The following is a 17,538-nucleotide window of genomic DNA, read 5'->3' as shown; positions in this document are numbered from 1 at the left end:
GTGATCCACGTGCTTCTTTTATAAATAATAATGTTAATCTAACAAATTAAATGAATTTTTAATTTAATTTTCTGTCTCTGTAATGTAAATATCAAAAAATAATCAAACATATTGTAACTCTTGCTTGCTTCAGTTTATATTGAATTAGAGAGGATTTTACTAGGGATAGGGATCTTTTGACGTGGAACAGCTGATTCTATGCGTTATTCGTCTGACTATTTCCAACATCAAGATGGCCACGGTCGTGAGAGTACAGTAAGGGTTGTATGATTTTTGGCATATATCGCCAGTTACGACGTTTGGAGCCGTTGTCATTAATATTCAGTATTTTCGGTAAATATATCTATGTTTTTTTACATAGAATACATGTTGATTTGTTAAAATAATTGCATATAAACGCGATAAAATTAGAACCTTACAAATTGTCAGTGACATCTCGTGAACGTGATATAGCAGACGCCTCTAATTGCTTTTAATAGGTTTTCTTCGAGGACTTAATGTATCGCGTTATAACGATGGCCTTTATGGTAGATGCTTGTCAAACCCTTTTTGCTATGGACGAAGAATTCACTTGCTATCAATGAAAATATTTGTTATTAATATTAATATAATACTGACTATTCTTTGAGTACTTTATAATAAGGTTTTGTCATTCATTTATTACGGGATTATTTGATTGCACTGTCATTTAACGACTTCCTTTGAATTGTTTCTTTGAATTACTGTTATTTTATATCATCTATGTCAGAGGAACATATGTTGTAGATTTAGCAATTTTCATCCTTATAGTTTTACAAAATAAAACATGTACTTATGCATAGCCTATATGTATTGTGTTTTTATATTATCAAAACAAAAACTTTTTCTTTTACTAACTGAAAAAGTTAATATGCTGTGCATTTATATCACAATGGCTTATTCAAAAAATAAGTTCTGTTCCTTTATATCGTTTACAATAATTATATTAAATAAACATATAATACATTTTGTTTTAGCATACGAGTAAATGAATTTATTCCGAAATAGAACATGTAATGAAAATAATTATTACATATAAATTTGTGGAAATTTGTAATAGTTTTAAAGTTCAAAATTAAATAGTTGTATCTATGTTTGTAATATATTTTACATTTATAGTATTTAAATATTACTACAGATATGAAAATTTCTTATATCTTCAATCAAACTTGGGATACTTCTAAAGGATATTAAAATGATATATCATCATTATAGAATTATTTTCATTAAAAAATGTTAATAATTTGTTACACATAATGTTATGTATAATTATAACAAAAAAGACAAGAGTTCATTTTAATTACGTTTACAAAATATAAATAAGTTGTTTAAAGATTTCATTCAATTTTATATTAATTATATTTGTTATATTCCAACTTTATGTTCAATGTTACAATGACTATGTGTGCTAAAATAATAAGTTAATTAAGTAGATATGTCGGTATTAATTTTTACTTAATCCAGTTTGTAATAAATTGTAGGTTGAATTTTTAAAATGACAGCGGGCACAAGCTTAGTAGTACCCATAGTTTTATGGGGACGCATAGCTCCAACTCATTGTGTTTCCTGTATCTATTTGTCTCGAGATCAAAAAACATTAGTAACAGGATGTTATGATGGCCAGATATGTTTGTGGCAAGTAGACCCTGAAACATTGAAGGTAAATGTATAATTACATTTTAATCCATTTAATTAATTTCAGAAATATTAATATTAGCATTAAATGATTATGTTATTAATTATATATTAAGATGAGTCCAAGATGTTTACTTGTTGGTCATACTGCTCCAATAATGTGCCTGAGTCGAGCAAGTGTTATTATGGAACAAAATTATATTGTCAGTAGCAGTGAAAGTGGAGAAATGTGTACATGGGACTTAGTTGATGGAAAATGCAGGGAAGCTGTAAAGCTCACCAGTGTTCATACACAGATGTTGCCTTATGTCTCTGCTGGTGGAGAAGATGTTAGATTGTTTTGTTCGGGGTATATTATAATTGTATTATTCTTTAAAACAGTATATACATTTCTTTAACAAATTTCTAATTTAAGGAATATTCATTTTATAATTTCAGATACTATCCTGAGGTTTTAGTAATGGACCCTTTTAGTTTGGAAGTTTTATTCACCTTAAGCTCCCGTGTTAATCCTGACTGGATCAGTGCTTTGCACGTTTTGCGGCCGGCCAAACGGAAAGGTCGGTTCTACGTGCATACAAGTTAGTTACACTCCATCACACCTATGCTTTATACCATAAATTGCAACCTTATCTTTCTCTGATTTCTCTACCAATCTGTATTGTGCAAAAATTTATTGCTCTAAAGAGATACTATTTCATTATAATATAAGTGAATTATTTCGATTAAATATTAAGTACAATATTTATTTGTACAATATGCTTGGTATCTCCTGGCCTATTAATTTTTTATATACTATCTTTCTGCTCAACAGGTGTTTCCTTTAGATATCGAACAAAGTCGTCCATGAAAATATATATTCTTTGTGCACTATACTATTTAATTGGAATATATAATAAATTTTGTAATATTTTTTTAGTAAAGTAATTAACAAAGATAAAAATTTATATGCATAGATATTTTTATCTTTTTGTGATTTAGAATTTTCTGCTAATTTTTTCAAGCAATTAATGAAAAAAGCTTTGGGTAGATTAAAAACTTTGCATTTAACTATTTATGTATCTTTTCTTTTGTAAAGGGTATTTTGTAATCATTCAAATTGATAGTACTATCTAATATATCTTATATTGTATCATTTAGCGGTGTTAATCTAAATATTATTATAAATTAATGAAAATTACATTGTTGCAGCATGTTAATGAAACAAATGCGGAGACATATCAGTGTTTTTACACTGGTAGTTAAGGCTCTATCATTTTTTTCATATTTTTTTCTCCTCTGATTTTTGACTCTCATTTTCTAGAATAATAAAATCAAATGAGCAGGCATTATACTTGAACAAACCTTTCTTTTATGCTACTCTCCTTCATTCGCATTTCCTTTCACAAAATCATTATGGCATACATTGCATTTATCTACATTAATCACTTTCATATCATTTATGGTATACTATATCTATCGTAAGTATATATTTAAACTGATAATTTCTAGAACAAGTTTAGTGTTTGAATGCAATGAATGCACTTGTATGAAAATTTTAGTGCTGGTATTTTATTATACAATAAAATACCATATGATTAAAATTTTATTGATTACCAGAATAAAGTTCTATTTTCATATTTTCTATAGGATTTTTAGTAAAGATATGTAAGAAAACTATTTTACTATATAAAATATTATATCTACAATGATAAATTTTATAGAATAAGAGTCTTTTAAGTACATCCCTAGAATTGGCAATGAATGAAAAAGAATGTAAATAATGTAAAAAAGTGTAATTTTGCATGTACTGTAATTCATCAAGAATATTGTTTACAATACTAGCACATCAGATGTATCTGTTTTTAGTGTATATACATAAATCTTAAAGGTTATATCCCTTAATATATAGTATCTTAGAAGTTGAAAACTTTTAGAGGGCCAGCAAAACAAATATAAGTCAATAGATTTGTTCTAAAAACTGGTATATGTACATATATGAGGTATGTCTTATATAAATCTCTTGCCAACGTTCAAACCATTATAGCGATTTTCTGGCTTTCCAAAAGTTAATAATAAGAGTCTATTAACTAATACAAAATGTCTAATAGTCTAATGTATTTTGTCTTTATGTAATTATGCTATATCTGGGAATGAATAATTATTGATTAGATTTTTAAGATGCTCTGTGGATTATTTAGCATGACTCAAAATCTCTTTATAGATAACTGTTTAATTTAATTTGAAACATTTTATTTTGCATGAAATTATAGCACTATATTACAGAAGCTTGATCATTTATGGTTGAAATTATTAACTGTTTTAAATAGTTTGTGTTTCCTACTTTTAGCATATTTATTCATCAATACTACAACAAAGTTTCATAATTTTGTATAAAATTAATATTTTTTCATATGTTTATGATATTTATAAAGTGTCATTTTATTGACCCTTACTAAAAATTCTTTTGCTTAAAACGCTATGACACCTTCTTAGATATAGTTAACGCGCAACAGGCGCTTCCATTCATTTAAAGATGATGTTGTGCTGGCCTTAACGACGACTGGTACAGTCAAGGTGTGGACTCTTCTTGGACATGAGAATCGTAACAGTGAGCCTCTTTATGAACATGAAAGCAAACAAATACGATGTTTAAATGCACTTGCAATGACTTGTTGCCCATATAATCAGAGAACTGTATTAATTGTATGCTCTAAACATTGGCAGGTATATCTTATTTATTAGTATAGTTTCACAAATTACTTAAATTTGATTTTTACTAATATATCATCCACATTAGATATATGATGCCGGTGATTTCTCCCTTCTATGTTCAATCACTGCACCTTGTGGCGAACGTTGGATGGCTGGAGACTTCTTATCTGCAGACAGAGTAATCCTGTGGAGTGATGAAGGTCGTGGTTATCTCTATAAACTACCAGCTAAGTACGTTTTTAAGTAGAATATCTATCCCTTTTTCTTCTTATTTTATGTTTTTACTATTATATTTAATATTTCATATTTTGGACTTGTTGCAAAGAAGTTATCAACGATGATGAGCATTAAATATTTCTAAAACAAAAGATTCATTATAAAACAAGTTTGAAATATAGATTTATTTAATAAAATATTTATTTGTTGCTTATAGGGTTCTGGTACATCTTGACAGGTAGTTTTTATAAATTCAATATTGCCAATTATCTTTAATATAAGAATTAACATATCAAGTTTTAATAAGAAAAGATATTTATTGAAAAAAGATGCTTAATCTTATAGCATGACACTAGATACTAATTTGTACTTATATACTCTAACACAAATATAATAGCTAACAAATTCAAAAACGGTAATACAACAATTACAATTTAAGAAACGTAAGAAAAATTGTATATAAGTAAAAGCTATATGTAGTAAAAGTAGAAATATTTTATTTTATTATATTATTTTATTTTATAATATATGAAATAATATATTTTAGAGAAACAAAATATATTATTGCAAGCATAATTAAAATAAAATGTAATATAAATTGGTTGAAATGTAGTTATCTATCTTGATGCCAATGTCATTTGCAGTTAATAATTTTTTCTTCAATATACTTCATTTATTGCTAGATGCATAGACGGATCTTATAACCAAACATATTTTTTTCAATTAATTAGAATCTTTAATTTACAGTTTTTGGAACTAAATGCTATTTTATAGACGCACTTGCTGGCAATGCACATTTAATATTTGTTCCCCTTATATTGTTTTACTTCATTTACCATGAACATTCATATTCAATCACAAATAGGAAATATAAATTATGTATTTTCTATATTACGATGAAAATTAATGACAACATTTTAATGATTAAGTAAAATAATTCTTACAAATAAGTAGGAAATGTAAAAATGTAGTAATGTTGATCTTTGGAAAATATCTATTATTCCTTTTTCTTAATAATATTTTATCTTTAATAAGAATATAATTAAATATAGATATACATTTATATCTCAAAAATTTCATGAAATGTCTATAGAGTTCTTTATATGTGAGAATGAAAAGATAGAATGAATATCTTTTTTTAAAGTTTACTTATATTTTACTATAGCAGAGTTTTCATTGAGTTTTCTCGAAAAGCAAAAAAAAGAACACCAAAAATAATTAAAATAAAAGTTATATTAAAAAGATAATTTTGCTGTAATTAAGTATATTGTAACTGTATGTATTTGTAATTTACATATGTTACAAACAATTCATGATATAACTTGTTTTTACGGTGATGTGTCTTTTTCATATAACACACATCTACTGCATTCTACGGTGGATCTGGTGTTCTTCTAGCAAGTTGAAGGGCAAGGCTCTTAGCAGGTAATCCTGCGTTATCTCTGTTACACACTTTCTTCTTGTATTCTTCATTGCAAGTTTTGTCTCTTTATTTATGTTCTTCATATTTGTTTTGCTACGTATAGCATTCTTCTACAAGTTCACTTTTCTTCTTTCCTATTTCTTATTCCCATTAAAAATGATGAATGAAGTATAATATTTATAAATTTCTTACATGCATAAATACAAAACAATTTGAAGTACTTTTTAAAACCATAAAAATATAATCAATGACTATATTAGTGATAATACTCATCTTCTATTTTATTATTAGTAGTTTACAGATATTTTTTAATCATAGAGACAAATTAAAGCTGATTAAAAGTTAATCAATTAATTAATAAACAAATTATATGAATTTTCTTACATTTTGTTTGTTTTGACCTTATGTTTAGATTAACATTCTTTGTAATATGACTATATGATCGTAAAATACTATAAAGAATAAATATATAATTTCAAATTATACAAATGTTATAATTGAAATATAATTTGTTATGTTATATCATAATTGCCAGCACAAATATTTCATAACTAATTATTCTTTTGTCAAAATCTATATAGATTATATGATAGAAATTTATATTAAACCAAAATATTATACAGCTGTATTATATCTCTCTGCATTTCATCTTACGTTTTCATCTTTATCTGTCCTAAGTTGCTTTACATGTATCAATATCTCATATCACAAGTTAGGTAAATAATGGAAACAACTATTTCAATAAAATATAATAGTGCTATGCCAGCTTATGTAGTTTTAGTAAGCCATGCTATATTACTTAGTTATATTTACATAAATAAATTTATACATGTATTTAAACAATCTTCATTTCTGCATTTACCATATAACAAATTATTATGTAACTAATACAAGTAGCATACTAATTTAAATAATTTATAAAAGACATTATTAATTATTGGTATGCATAATAAATCAGGTAATATAAATTAAGTTATTAAAATAAATAAATAAAAAACAATTTATAACAATAAATATATATAAATATATAAATATATAAATAAATAAATAAATATATATGTATATATATATAACAATTTATAATAATTTTAAACAATAAATAACATTTACTATTTACCGATTGCAAAGCATTCTTAATTTTATAGTTTGCAATTTATTATAGTATATCAAAATCTATTATGAATTATAGTATATCAAAGTCTATTATGAATTAATATTCTAAATAATATTATTCCAAGAAAGCAATTTTTTTTATTGTATAGTAGCGTTGCAGACAACAAAAATTTTCATACCGCCGGTGTTGAATATGATCAACCTTATCTCTACTGCACTTTGACGCAACCTGGAGTCAAGGTCAGTTTAAAATTGGTGTTTAACAATTTTAATTTCCTACAAATTATACACTTCAAGGTAATTAATTATTATGTTTCCTTTTCCATTTTAGCCTCTATCATGCCCACCAGCAATGCGACTAGTTACAGTTCAAAAACAAAGTAAAACGTTAAAGTATTTATTACGTGGTGATAGTGGAGGAGTTGTTCTCTGGACAGTTCCAGAAGTAACGACTCAACAATTAGCTCAAATTTGTCAAAATGACCGTTCAACTCCACTTTCACTACCACCAGCAGTAAAAACGAGTATTACAACTGCTTGGGAGGAAATGAAACCATCACCAGTTGGAATATTAGATCAATTAGACAGTGGAGATGGACATGGTATAAAATTAACAGCTAGTATATATTTACCACAACAAAGTCGTTTAGTTGTCGGTCGTGAAGACGGCAGTATTATCATTGTTCCTGCAACACAAACAGTCATGCTTCAATTACTTCATGGCAATCATCAACAATATGATGGTACAATAAATTTATTAATTCAAAAGTAGCAATATTTTTCTTTTCATTCAATTGGGCAATTTGAATAATTATAATCGTGATGTTCATATAAATTTCTTTCAATCATACTTCTTTCTCTTTATTCTATTATGATGGTTTATAGACTGGCCTCCTCACCAAGTATTGTTGGGTCACTCCGGCCGAGTGAACTGCCTTTTGTATCCACATGGAGCAGCACCACGTTATGATCGGACACATCTCGTTTCTGGATCTGTTGATTTTGCTGTATGTTTATGGGATCTTTATGCTGGTACACTCATTCATAGATTCTGCGTCCATGCAGGTGAAATTACGCAATTAATGGTACCGCCTGATAACTGTAGTGTACGTTCAATTTTTTTTATAAGTACATTATTAACTAGCAATATTTTATTATATATCTGTCTTTTGTCTCACAAATTATACATAATTATAATTTTATTATCTTTTTAGCCTAGAATACAGAAGTGTGTTTGCAGTGTTGCATCAGATCATAGTGTTACTTTGTTATCATTAGCAGAAAGAAAATGTGTTGTTCTTGCTTCTCGGCACTTATTCCCAGTTGTTACGATAAAATGGAGACCATTGGATGACTTTATGATAGTTGGATGTTCAGACGGAGCTGTGTATGTATGGCAAATGGAAACCGGCCATCTAGATCGTGTATTGCATGGTAATCTTTATATTTTTAAATGTAATAATAAATTATAAATATCATATTTTCGCTATTATGATTTTTGTCAACTAATATATTATTTAGCATCTAATACATCAAAATTTATTCTTGTAAAATTTGAAAAAAAATCTGTACAGGTATTATTGCAGAAGAAGTGCTCTATGCTTGCGATGAAAATACAATCGCTGCGTCTGGTGGATCTGCTACTGGTGGTGAACTAGGTTTAGCTAATCCTGCTGTACATTTTTTTAGGTAAATGAAACCTTGCAAAATGAATGATAGGGATACTGAGTAAATTTTAGAACCAAGTCTCTAAAAGATTTTCTTTCTTTTCGTTATGTTTTTCATGTTTTGTTTCTTTAGAGGCTTGAGACATAGAAATCTGTCTGCTATAAGACACGCAACCCAAAGAGGATTGCATCAATTGCAACAACTTCATGGTGGACAAGGAGTTGATCATGGAAATCAAATAAAGACAAAAGGCACACCTTTAATGATTCAAGGTTTTAGAAGTAATCCTAAAGATCCAGAAAGCCATATTTTATTTTTTGACATAGAAGCATTGATAGGTAATATCTTTTTTAATTCTAAAAAAAATATATATAAAATGTTAATACTTTACATAAAGACACTTAAAAATTAGGTTTATTTGTTCTCTTTTTTACATAGTACAATTACTTAATGATGAATATGGAGCAATGTCACCTGGTTCTTTGGAAGCACAAGGTCTTATTTCAGCCTCTGAGTATCAAAAAGTTGCAGCACTTACACAGTCTGCTAGTCCAGATGCTCATAAAAAAATTGCAGGTAAACATGTCTGAGATATTTTTATTTGCTCATACATATAAATACTAACTTCGAGCATTTAATCGATATCTATATTAATAAAAAAAAAACTTGAACAAACATGCCACTTTATAGACTTTTTCGGTCGCGTCAAGGATAAGGCAGGCGACGTTGAACGAATTTTAAAGGAGAAGGATCGCCACGGTATTGTGTTGTTATAGTTTCATTTTGTAAATCGTAGTTTGTATGCAATTTTTTTATATACTTGTATACAGCAAAAATTTAACAAGATCTTTATATAAAAATATTGGCCTTATTTCACATATTACGTTTAATGCAAATAATACAATATATAGTCTTCATGCATACTAAAATATTAATCACATGTTTTGCGATGCAGACAGATACATATATTCTTGGATGTAATATAACATTCAAGCCAAAATTCTATTATTAAAAGACATTTGTTTTAAGTACAATATGTTATTTTTGTTTGAATTTTCAATATTTACATTGAAACTCTTAATCAATTGACATTTTTTACATTGATTCATTAAGGAACACAAAATTAAACAAGATGTACAACCTTAATTTAAAGAAATAAAGAAAATTTAAAGTAGGTATTTTATCATGAATTAGCTGTTTGTATTTTTAATTTGCTTAATGCTTGGTAGTATTTCTTTTCTATTAGGCATATTGATTTACACAAATATATTTCCTTTTCGAATATTTATTTCATATGCATAATACTTACAGGAAATTTCATAGTATGTTCAACATTTCAACTGTTGTAGTTAGAAGAATTCATGTTGAAAAAGTATACTCACTTATAGCATCTAAAGCCAATTTCTTTCTGTAGGTATATTGGCTAAAATGAAGGAGGGCGCAGAGAACGTACATACTAAGATTCAGGCCAAGGTGGAAAGCGTTGGCCTCAAGCCGTCGACTCTCGACGGCAAAGGTTAGCCATGATTTAAGGAAGATGGCAAAATTATTGTACTTTCTACTGTTGAATTACGTGGCATGGATTTTTGTTGTTAGTTTAGATTTGTCATCTGCTTTCCATTTCCATTTTTTTTTTTTTTTTTTTCATATAAAATATATTAATTTATAGTGTTTTTTGTTAATATCCAAAATACAAATGATTGAAAGTTTTACTGATTTCCCTGGTTTGTTGTATTTGTATACTGATAAAAATTCAAACATTTGTGGATTTTATCATAAATATGTTTAATTATTTGTAGTATCATTTAGTAAATACATAATGTTATATTTTTATAAAAATGAGTTGAAAATTAAACACTTTTTAAAAGTAAGAAACACACAGTTAGGTGTTATATTTTGTAAAACATATTTTATACTTCGAACGTTCCTGTTTTCACTGTATTATTTGCTTCTTTTTCTTCCTTAATTAATATACTTAAAATTCGTTATAGTATTTATTTACATAGGGCAAATCAGAGTTCATAGTGTGACTGTAAAGAATTTAAAATCAGACGAGTAGTTTCTAAATGAAATTTTGTGTATTTGTAAGAAAAATTGCCTAAAAAATTATTTGCTTACTTTTTTCTTAAATTATAAACGTGATTTTGTTTATTTCATCATTTTCATTAATATTTTATCATGTTCTGATGATAGCACGCTGCATTTTATATGTTAATGTTTTTATTCATAAACTTTTTGTCGTTGTATATTATTGTAAAATTTCTCATACGTCTCATTGATCAAGACGTTTAAAACAAACATTTAATATCTCTTCATTTAAATATTTTTACATCTAAAATGTTGATGTGGGAATGTACAAACAATCTTTAAGTTATAGATTTATGTTATATTTTATTTCTTCAGTGTTTCTTTGTACATTTAGGATTAATAAATTTCCGATTATATTTACAAAATTTTATTCTTTTACAGGTGATAATTGGAATAATAATGAAATTGCGAAAAACAATTTAAAACGAAATGGAGCGTTTAGTGAACCAAATGCCACTATGGAAGTTGCTCAGCTTATATTAAGTTTATTGCATGCTTGGGGTATTGATCCAGATTTAGATCGCGTTTGCGAAGGAAAGTTAGGTTTATTAAGACCTATGGTTCCTGTTTCATTTGGAGTATTGTCAAAAGGAGGTACGAGCGAATATGATTTAGTTTATTAAATGCATGTGACTTCTCATGATTCAATTAATATTATTTTTTGAAGGTTACATGTCATTATTATTACCAACTTGGCAAATGCAATTGGAACCAATTGGCGAACCTACAACTCAATTAGAACAACGTTTACCAGCAGAATTAGTTAGACAAGAAAGACTTACCAGAGCATTCACAGCAAGGGCACATTGGGAGTTATCTACCACATTAACCAGCAATCATTTATTAGCAGTAGTAGCTTTAGCAAATACTTTAATGTCAATGAACAATGCCACTTTTGTACCTGAACAAGAACGAAATCGTAAAATGCATAGGTGAATAATTAATATTATTTGTTTTTCTATCCTTTTAAATATCTAATTAAAATTAAATACAAATTTTATCTACACTTTATTTAATATACTTAGGCCTGGTAATAGATCTACAGTTAATTGGAATAAAGCAGAAGAAGAAAACGAAGAAATTTATACAGCGCAACAAGCACAGATTAAGCAAGGTTGGTCTCTCTTAGCAACATTACACTGTGTACTATTGCCCGATAAAATAGTTTCACAAGGTGGTGTTAAGACTTTTAAACGGCCTCAAGTTGAAATGATGGCTCGTAGATGGCAACATCAATGTCTTGAGGTTTGTTATATACTGATGTATATATAAAGTTGCATTAAACTTATAATGTTATACAAAATAATAATATTTTAGATTCGCGAAGCTGCTCAAGCTTTATTACTTGCTGAATTAGGAAGAATGGGTCCAAAAGGAAGGAAAACACTTGTAGATAGCTGGTCACAATATCTACCAATGTATAGCACTCAAGAACCTATTGCACCACAATCGCAAAATCAAAGTCCACCAGCTCCAGGTAGTCCAATTCCACCATCTGAATCACATACGGAGGAGGAAGATGAAGAAGAGGAACTGGCAGAAGGTGAGAATAAATTATAAAATTTCGCTTATATAATTTTAGTATTGGAGGAAGTATTTTTGTAATTTCTTTACATACATTAGCAGAAATAAATGTAGCTAGGAAACCATCGAGCGTGGCGGAATTAAAACGAAAGCAAACGACAGCAGTTGTATTACTAGGGGTAATAGGTGCAGAATTTGGGCAAGACGTTACTACCACAAATCAGAAAAGAGATAACGAACAAAGACGAAAGAGTTCAATTGTAGAAGGTTTTGGAATAGGAAATAATAATCTTGCCAGGCATACTAGTATGGCACTCACGCACTTGTTACACGCACCTCACTCTCCGAAATTACCTTTACATACGGCATTGCGAAGAGCCGCAATTGATCTCATTGGTAGAGGTTTCACTGTTTGGGAACCATATCTTGACGTATCGAAAGTAAGAATCGTATTAACAAATTAATCTTATAACTAATATAATTTATAAGGGTAAGTAAGATTTGTCAATGTATCCAATACAGGTATTATTGGGATTACTAGAAATGTGTTGTGATGCTGATAAATTGGTACCAAATATGACATATGGCCTTCCGCTTACACCTCAAGCTGATACCTGTCGTACAGCAAGACATGCTTTAACTTTAATAGCTACTGCTCGACCTGCAGCATTTATTACTACGATGGCACGAGAAGTAGCTAGATACAATACACTACAACAAAATGCGCAAACATTAAATGTAAATATGGGTGCAAGTGTTTTGGTTAGGGCAAAACCAGAAATACTTAGGATTGTTGAACAATTAATTGATAAAATGCAGAGTGAAATGAGCGATCTCTTAGTTGAGGTGAGAATAACTCAAATTATTATGAAAATGAAACATAATTGTATATTTAATATAATAATTAATATTTGTAGGTCATGGATATTATCTTACATTGTTTGGATCCAGGTCATCTTAAGACTAAACCATTGAATGATGTGTTTCCAGCAGTATGTAGATTTAATCAAGTAAGTTGAGTTATGTTAATATTGTTTATATAATTTTTTAAATACTTAGCTGATAATAAAATATCTATTTATTTCAGGTAAGTCATTGTCCGGCAACACGCAGAATAGCAGTAGGTAGTCGCAACGGTCAGCTCGCTTTGTATGAATTACGAGGCAATGTTAAATGTCAAACAGTACCTGCGCATGTTGCATCTGTAACTGCATTAGCGTTTTCACCTGAAGGCAAGTTTCTGGTTAGTTATTCTTGTACGGAAAATAAATTATGCTTTTGGCAGGTAAGATGTTCTCTATTTATATATATATATATATATTGCTGTAACTCACATTAATCAATTAGTCAATTTTATTGTTAATTTAAGTAATTTTCAATGTTCTCAGCAAACAAGTAGTGGTATGTTCGGCCTAGGGAACTCTCAAACACGTTGTGTGAAATCATATAGCACTGCACCCATTAACGATGTAGCACGATTAAACCCTATGCGACTAGCTCGATTGATATGGATAAATAATCGAACAGTTACACTAATGCTTGCTGATGGATCAGAAACACGATTCAATGTTTAAACTGTGAAGATGCTCCCTTCTATCCCAATAATGAATAAATGAAGATAAGTACAGTATAAAATGGGATCAGCCTATAGCAGAAATATGGAATAACTGTTTTAGGCAAAAGAAATACCCGAAAGTGATGTCGTGAATATTGGTGCGCTTATTGGTACTTAATAGTACTAGTGCTAAAATAATTGGATATCATATGGAGTATACACAAATGAAGTTTATCATTGCACGACGCAGGATATGGTTTAGCGATTATCGTCAAGTATGGTATGAAAAATTGTTTTTTCTTTTCAATTTCTTACACTTATCTATCTTTTTATTTCATATATATAATTTAAATATTTCATTTCTTGGTCGCGCACGAATATGCTACATTTTGGTGTTTTCATAGCACACAAGAGAGTTTGATGCCATCAGGTTTCAACAAAAAGTATTTCTTTTATCTAGTAATTTAACTGCATTATCATTTCATTGCCAATAATGTAGTTATGATACTAAAGTATTTCATTGAAATTTCGTGAATTTAGATCAAAGTAAAGTAATACGATGAAACGCTTTCATACTGTCACACGTATATCATAGATGTTGTTAGTTATTTCTACATGAGGATTTGTGTGGACATGTGCTGTACTGTACATTACGCAATGTTACATTATTGCGTATACTATTCAAAGCCATGATTACATATTCCTGAAATCCTGATATAATAGATAAAAAGATGGTTACCATATGAAAAACTGGAACCTCGCGTTGAAAGTACATACCTGTGTATATATACATATAAAGAAGAAAAAGAAAAGAATTCTCGCTGAAGATTTGTATATACATAACGCAATGGCGAATCGTATAAGTCAATATAATAACTTGTATGAACATCATATATTTAATTTGTTTATGTATAATTAAACGCTTCAAATGAATTCCTGTTTTACAAATTTTACATGTGTTATTTGTCCGCGTAATTTGTACCGCTTAACGAAAGATAAATATTTCCGTATCTTAGAATGATATACGTCGAGATCTGATTCCTAAAGAGACTAATAATTGATCACGCATGTTTCGGTACTTAGGACTAAGGCTAGAATAGAGAACCACACTGGCGTCTTATACGCTACGTGTTGCATATTGCGTTTCCCCGCCGAAGCAGGATCTTGAGTGGATGAGCGTTTTACGGGCATCTTACACGCTACGGGTTAGACACCGTATTCAGGAAGAATTAATTCAATACAAAAATGAATTTTGTACAGCCTTGATGCCTTACTACTCTATGCGTAATATTAAAAAACAGGAAAAAGCGTAATAGTCGTTAGTGAATATATATCGAACATTTTTCAATCACGTTTTTACTTTCCACTGCTGTGTAGTTAAACCGATACTAAACATTGTATCATTGTATCGCATTGCCAGCGTGTTTTATTTTCAAACTTTGGTGGAGAAAACGGGGGACGTGCAAGACGAACCGTATAAAACGCCCGTGTAGTTCAAGCCTAGAAGTCAGTCTAGACACACGCACACGCGCGCGCGCGCGCGCGTGAGAGAGGGAGAGAGAGTAATTTTTAAAGCAGTTATTCAGAATTCAAGATATATTTTACAGTTACCTTACGATTTTTATAAATATTCTACGCGAAAATTATTAGTAATATTTATCTCGTTTAAAATGAAGCAATTGAAAGCTAAATTAAAGCTAATCTATATGTAGGTATTATCCATATGTAAAGTGTGTTGCTTCTTTTTTTATTTTTCCTCGTGAAATAAAATTTTCTCCATCCTTGAGAAACTGGATAAATAGTGAATATAGACGATAATAAGTTCGTTTAGTATAATTTATTGTGATTATTGCCTTTTATGAATTTTGCACAATATTCTGTGTAAATAGACAATGATCGTGTATACATATGTGTATATGGTTTAAAAATTGATAACATTATTCAAGTTATTACAGATATTGTGACAAGTCCAGCGAGGTATACAGTTGTATGTATGTACAATCCTTATGTTACGATTTAGTTACCTATCATAAATCGCACAAAATCATGAATAAATTTTCTAAGAGATTGTGCTAATCAAGCGAAATATAATGCATATCTGTTAAAATTTTTGTTATCGGTGATATATTGCGTTTATTAAGTTGATTCGTTACTACTTTAAAAGTATGCAAAGTTTTATTATTTTTTTTAACGATATTTTAAGCTTTCTATCATTGAGTGTTGATAATATGAAGAATATGAAGAAAGATATTGTAGAATACTTTTAATAGTTTTGATCTTTTCTTTTATTTGAAATATCACCAGAAAAGTGAACAGAAAGATGAAACTAACATATTTATCGATAACAAAACTTAAAAGGTATTAGATTCGTAATTATTGCGAAGGCTAAGAGACATTTGTACCGCAAGCATTTGTCACGCAGGCGTGTCTAGAATCGGTACCAAAACAAAATACTCGTAAGCAGAAGCCGAAAGGAAGTGTTGGTTTTAGAAACATGTACGAAAATGACGAGATTCATTTCTCAATCGTAATATCCTATCGCGATAAATTAAACAATTTCAATGCGTTACACATACGCATACATGTATCTTGTATATATATAAAATCAAACTATGCCTAATTGTAACTATGTAATTATTTATGTGTACATTATATTTTATCGTGCGCTGCGTATGACCGGATGAAATTGGATCAATAATGAAAATGATCGATAACTATTATTCTTATCGATCATTCTCTTGTAGTCAATAATAATTGTCAGTGATGGATATTCGATATTTTCAGATTTTAACATAAGTAGATTTCTATATAGAAACTTTCGATAAATTCTTACAATTTTTATAAAACAACTTTTCCAAATTCCATTATTCCTACGAAATATTAAACGCGATGTATTAATCTTGTGGAAAAGTTGAATTGTTCATGTAGTATTTGTATGAAGTGTGTGGAACAACATTTAAACATATAAGTCTCTAAAAGTCTCATATTTTTATCTTCAAATATTTGGATTTCTTATTATTTCAATACATTCTATCGTTTATTTTAAATGCTATATGTGACTTTCGATTCCATCACTAAGAGCTGTTTTACACGGAGATATGATTCTATTTATGTAAGCGCATGTAATATTTCCTATCTATCACGAATTGTGATGCATGTATTTCCGTGTGAAAGAACTCTAACGGTAATGTTTAAAATGTAAAAGGAATGTGACGCACGTGTTGTTAATCGTTATGCAATAATTAAATGTATTTAAATGTATCCAATGTGAAACGCGTTGCGTTAAAGATCCGATAATATATATATATATATACACACACTATGAAGATGAAGATCTTGATCTTGATGAATCTTATGCTGTCGCGTTAATTACTTAAAAAAAAAAAAAAAAAAAAGAAAAAATAATCATTTATATTTGAGGAAATACCAAAATATCCATTTCTTAAGTTGCAAATGATACAACAGACGTCCCTAATTGGGATTAGAAGACTATAATTGAAAGCTTTAATAGTAGCAATTTTTACAGAAGAGGTGATACGTGATATTTAAATAAACGTTCAATGTTGTATTTGTAAATAGCACTACCTGTTCACAAACTAAATGA

At 28.9% G+C, this 17,538-nt stretch overlaps 1 protein-coding gene across 17 annotated transcripts; it reads left to right on the top strand.

Annotated features, from left to right (window-relative positions):
- Window positions 1-179: 179 nt before the first annotated feature.
- Rbcn-3B (WD repeat-containing protein Rbcn-3B) lies at window positions 180-16,291 on the top strand. 17 transcript variants are annotated; one of them, XR_011173745.1, is made up of 27 exons: window positions 180-333; window positions 1,500-1,678; window positions 1,770-2,002; window positions 2,092-2,234; window positions 4,169-4,359; window positions 4,433-4,578; window positions 4,781-4,801; window positions 5,962-5,988; window positions 7,249-7,339; window positions 7,431-7,842; window positions 7,985-8,205; window positions 8,314-8,533; window positions 8,674-8,788; window positions 8,900-9,105; window positions 9,206-9,343; window positions 9,458-9,526; window positions 10,182-10,283; window positions 11,237-11,449; window positions 11,523-11,787; window positions 11,881-12,100; window positions 12,173-12,398; window positions 12,479-12,819; window positions 12,902-13,225; window positions 13,297-13,389; window positions 13,467-13,664; window positions 13,768-14,214; window positions 14,339-16,291. XR_011173745.1 is itself a non-coding variant. In XM_069117832.1 (27 exons), exons 3-27 carry the CDS (start codon window positions 1,514-1,516, stop codon window positions 13,951-13,953), a joined length of 4,566 nt encoding a protein of 1,521 aa, XP_068973933.1. In that variant the 5' UTR covers window positions 237-333; window positions 480-527; window positions 1,500-1,513; the 3' UTR covers window positions 13,954-16,291. The 17 variants fall into 17 exon arrangements, 16 of the variants coding, with proteins under 16 accessions (XP_068973934.1, XP_068973936.1, XP_068973935.1 ...); XM_069117832.1 differs by adding an exon at window positions 480-527 and having other exon boundaries at window positions 237-333; window positions 13,768-16,291; XM_069117831.1 differs by adding an exon at window positions 480-643 and having other exon boundaries at window positions 237-333; window positions 13,768-16,291.
- The last annotated feature ends 1,247 nt before the right edge of the window (window positions 16,292-17,538 follow it).

This window comes from Bombus flavifrons, chromosome 8, assembly GCF_040668555.2.
Source record: "Bombus flavifrons isolate JBK064 chromosome 8, iyBomFlav1_principal, whole genome shotgun sequence".
In the NCBI taxonomy this organism is placed as follows: Eukaryota; Metazoa; Arthropoda; class Insecta; order Hymenoptera; family Apidae; genus Bombus; species Bombus flavifrons.
This window is presented reverse-complemented; position numbering and strand designations above follow the sequence as displayed.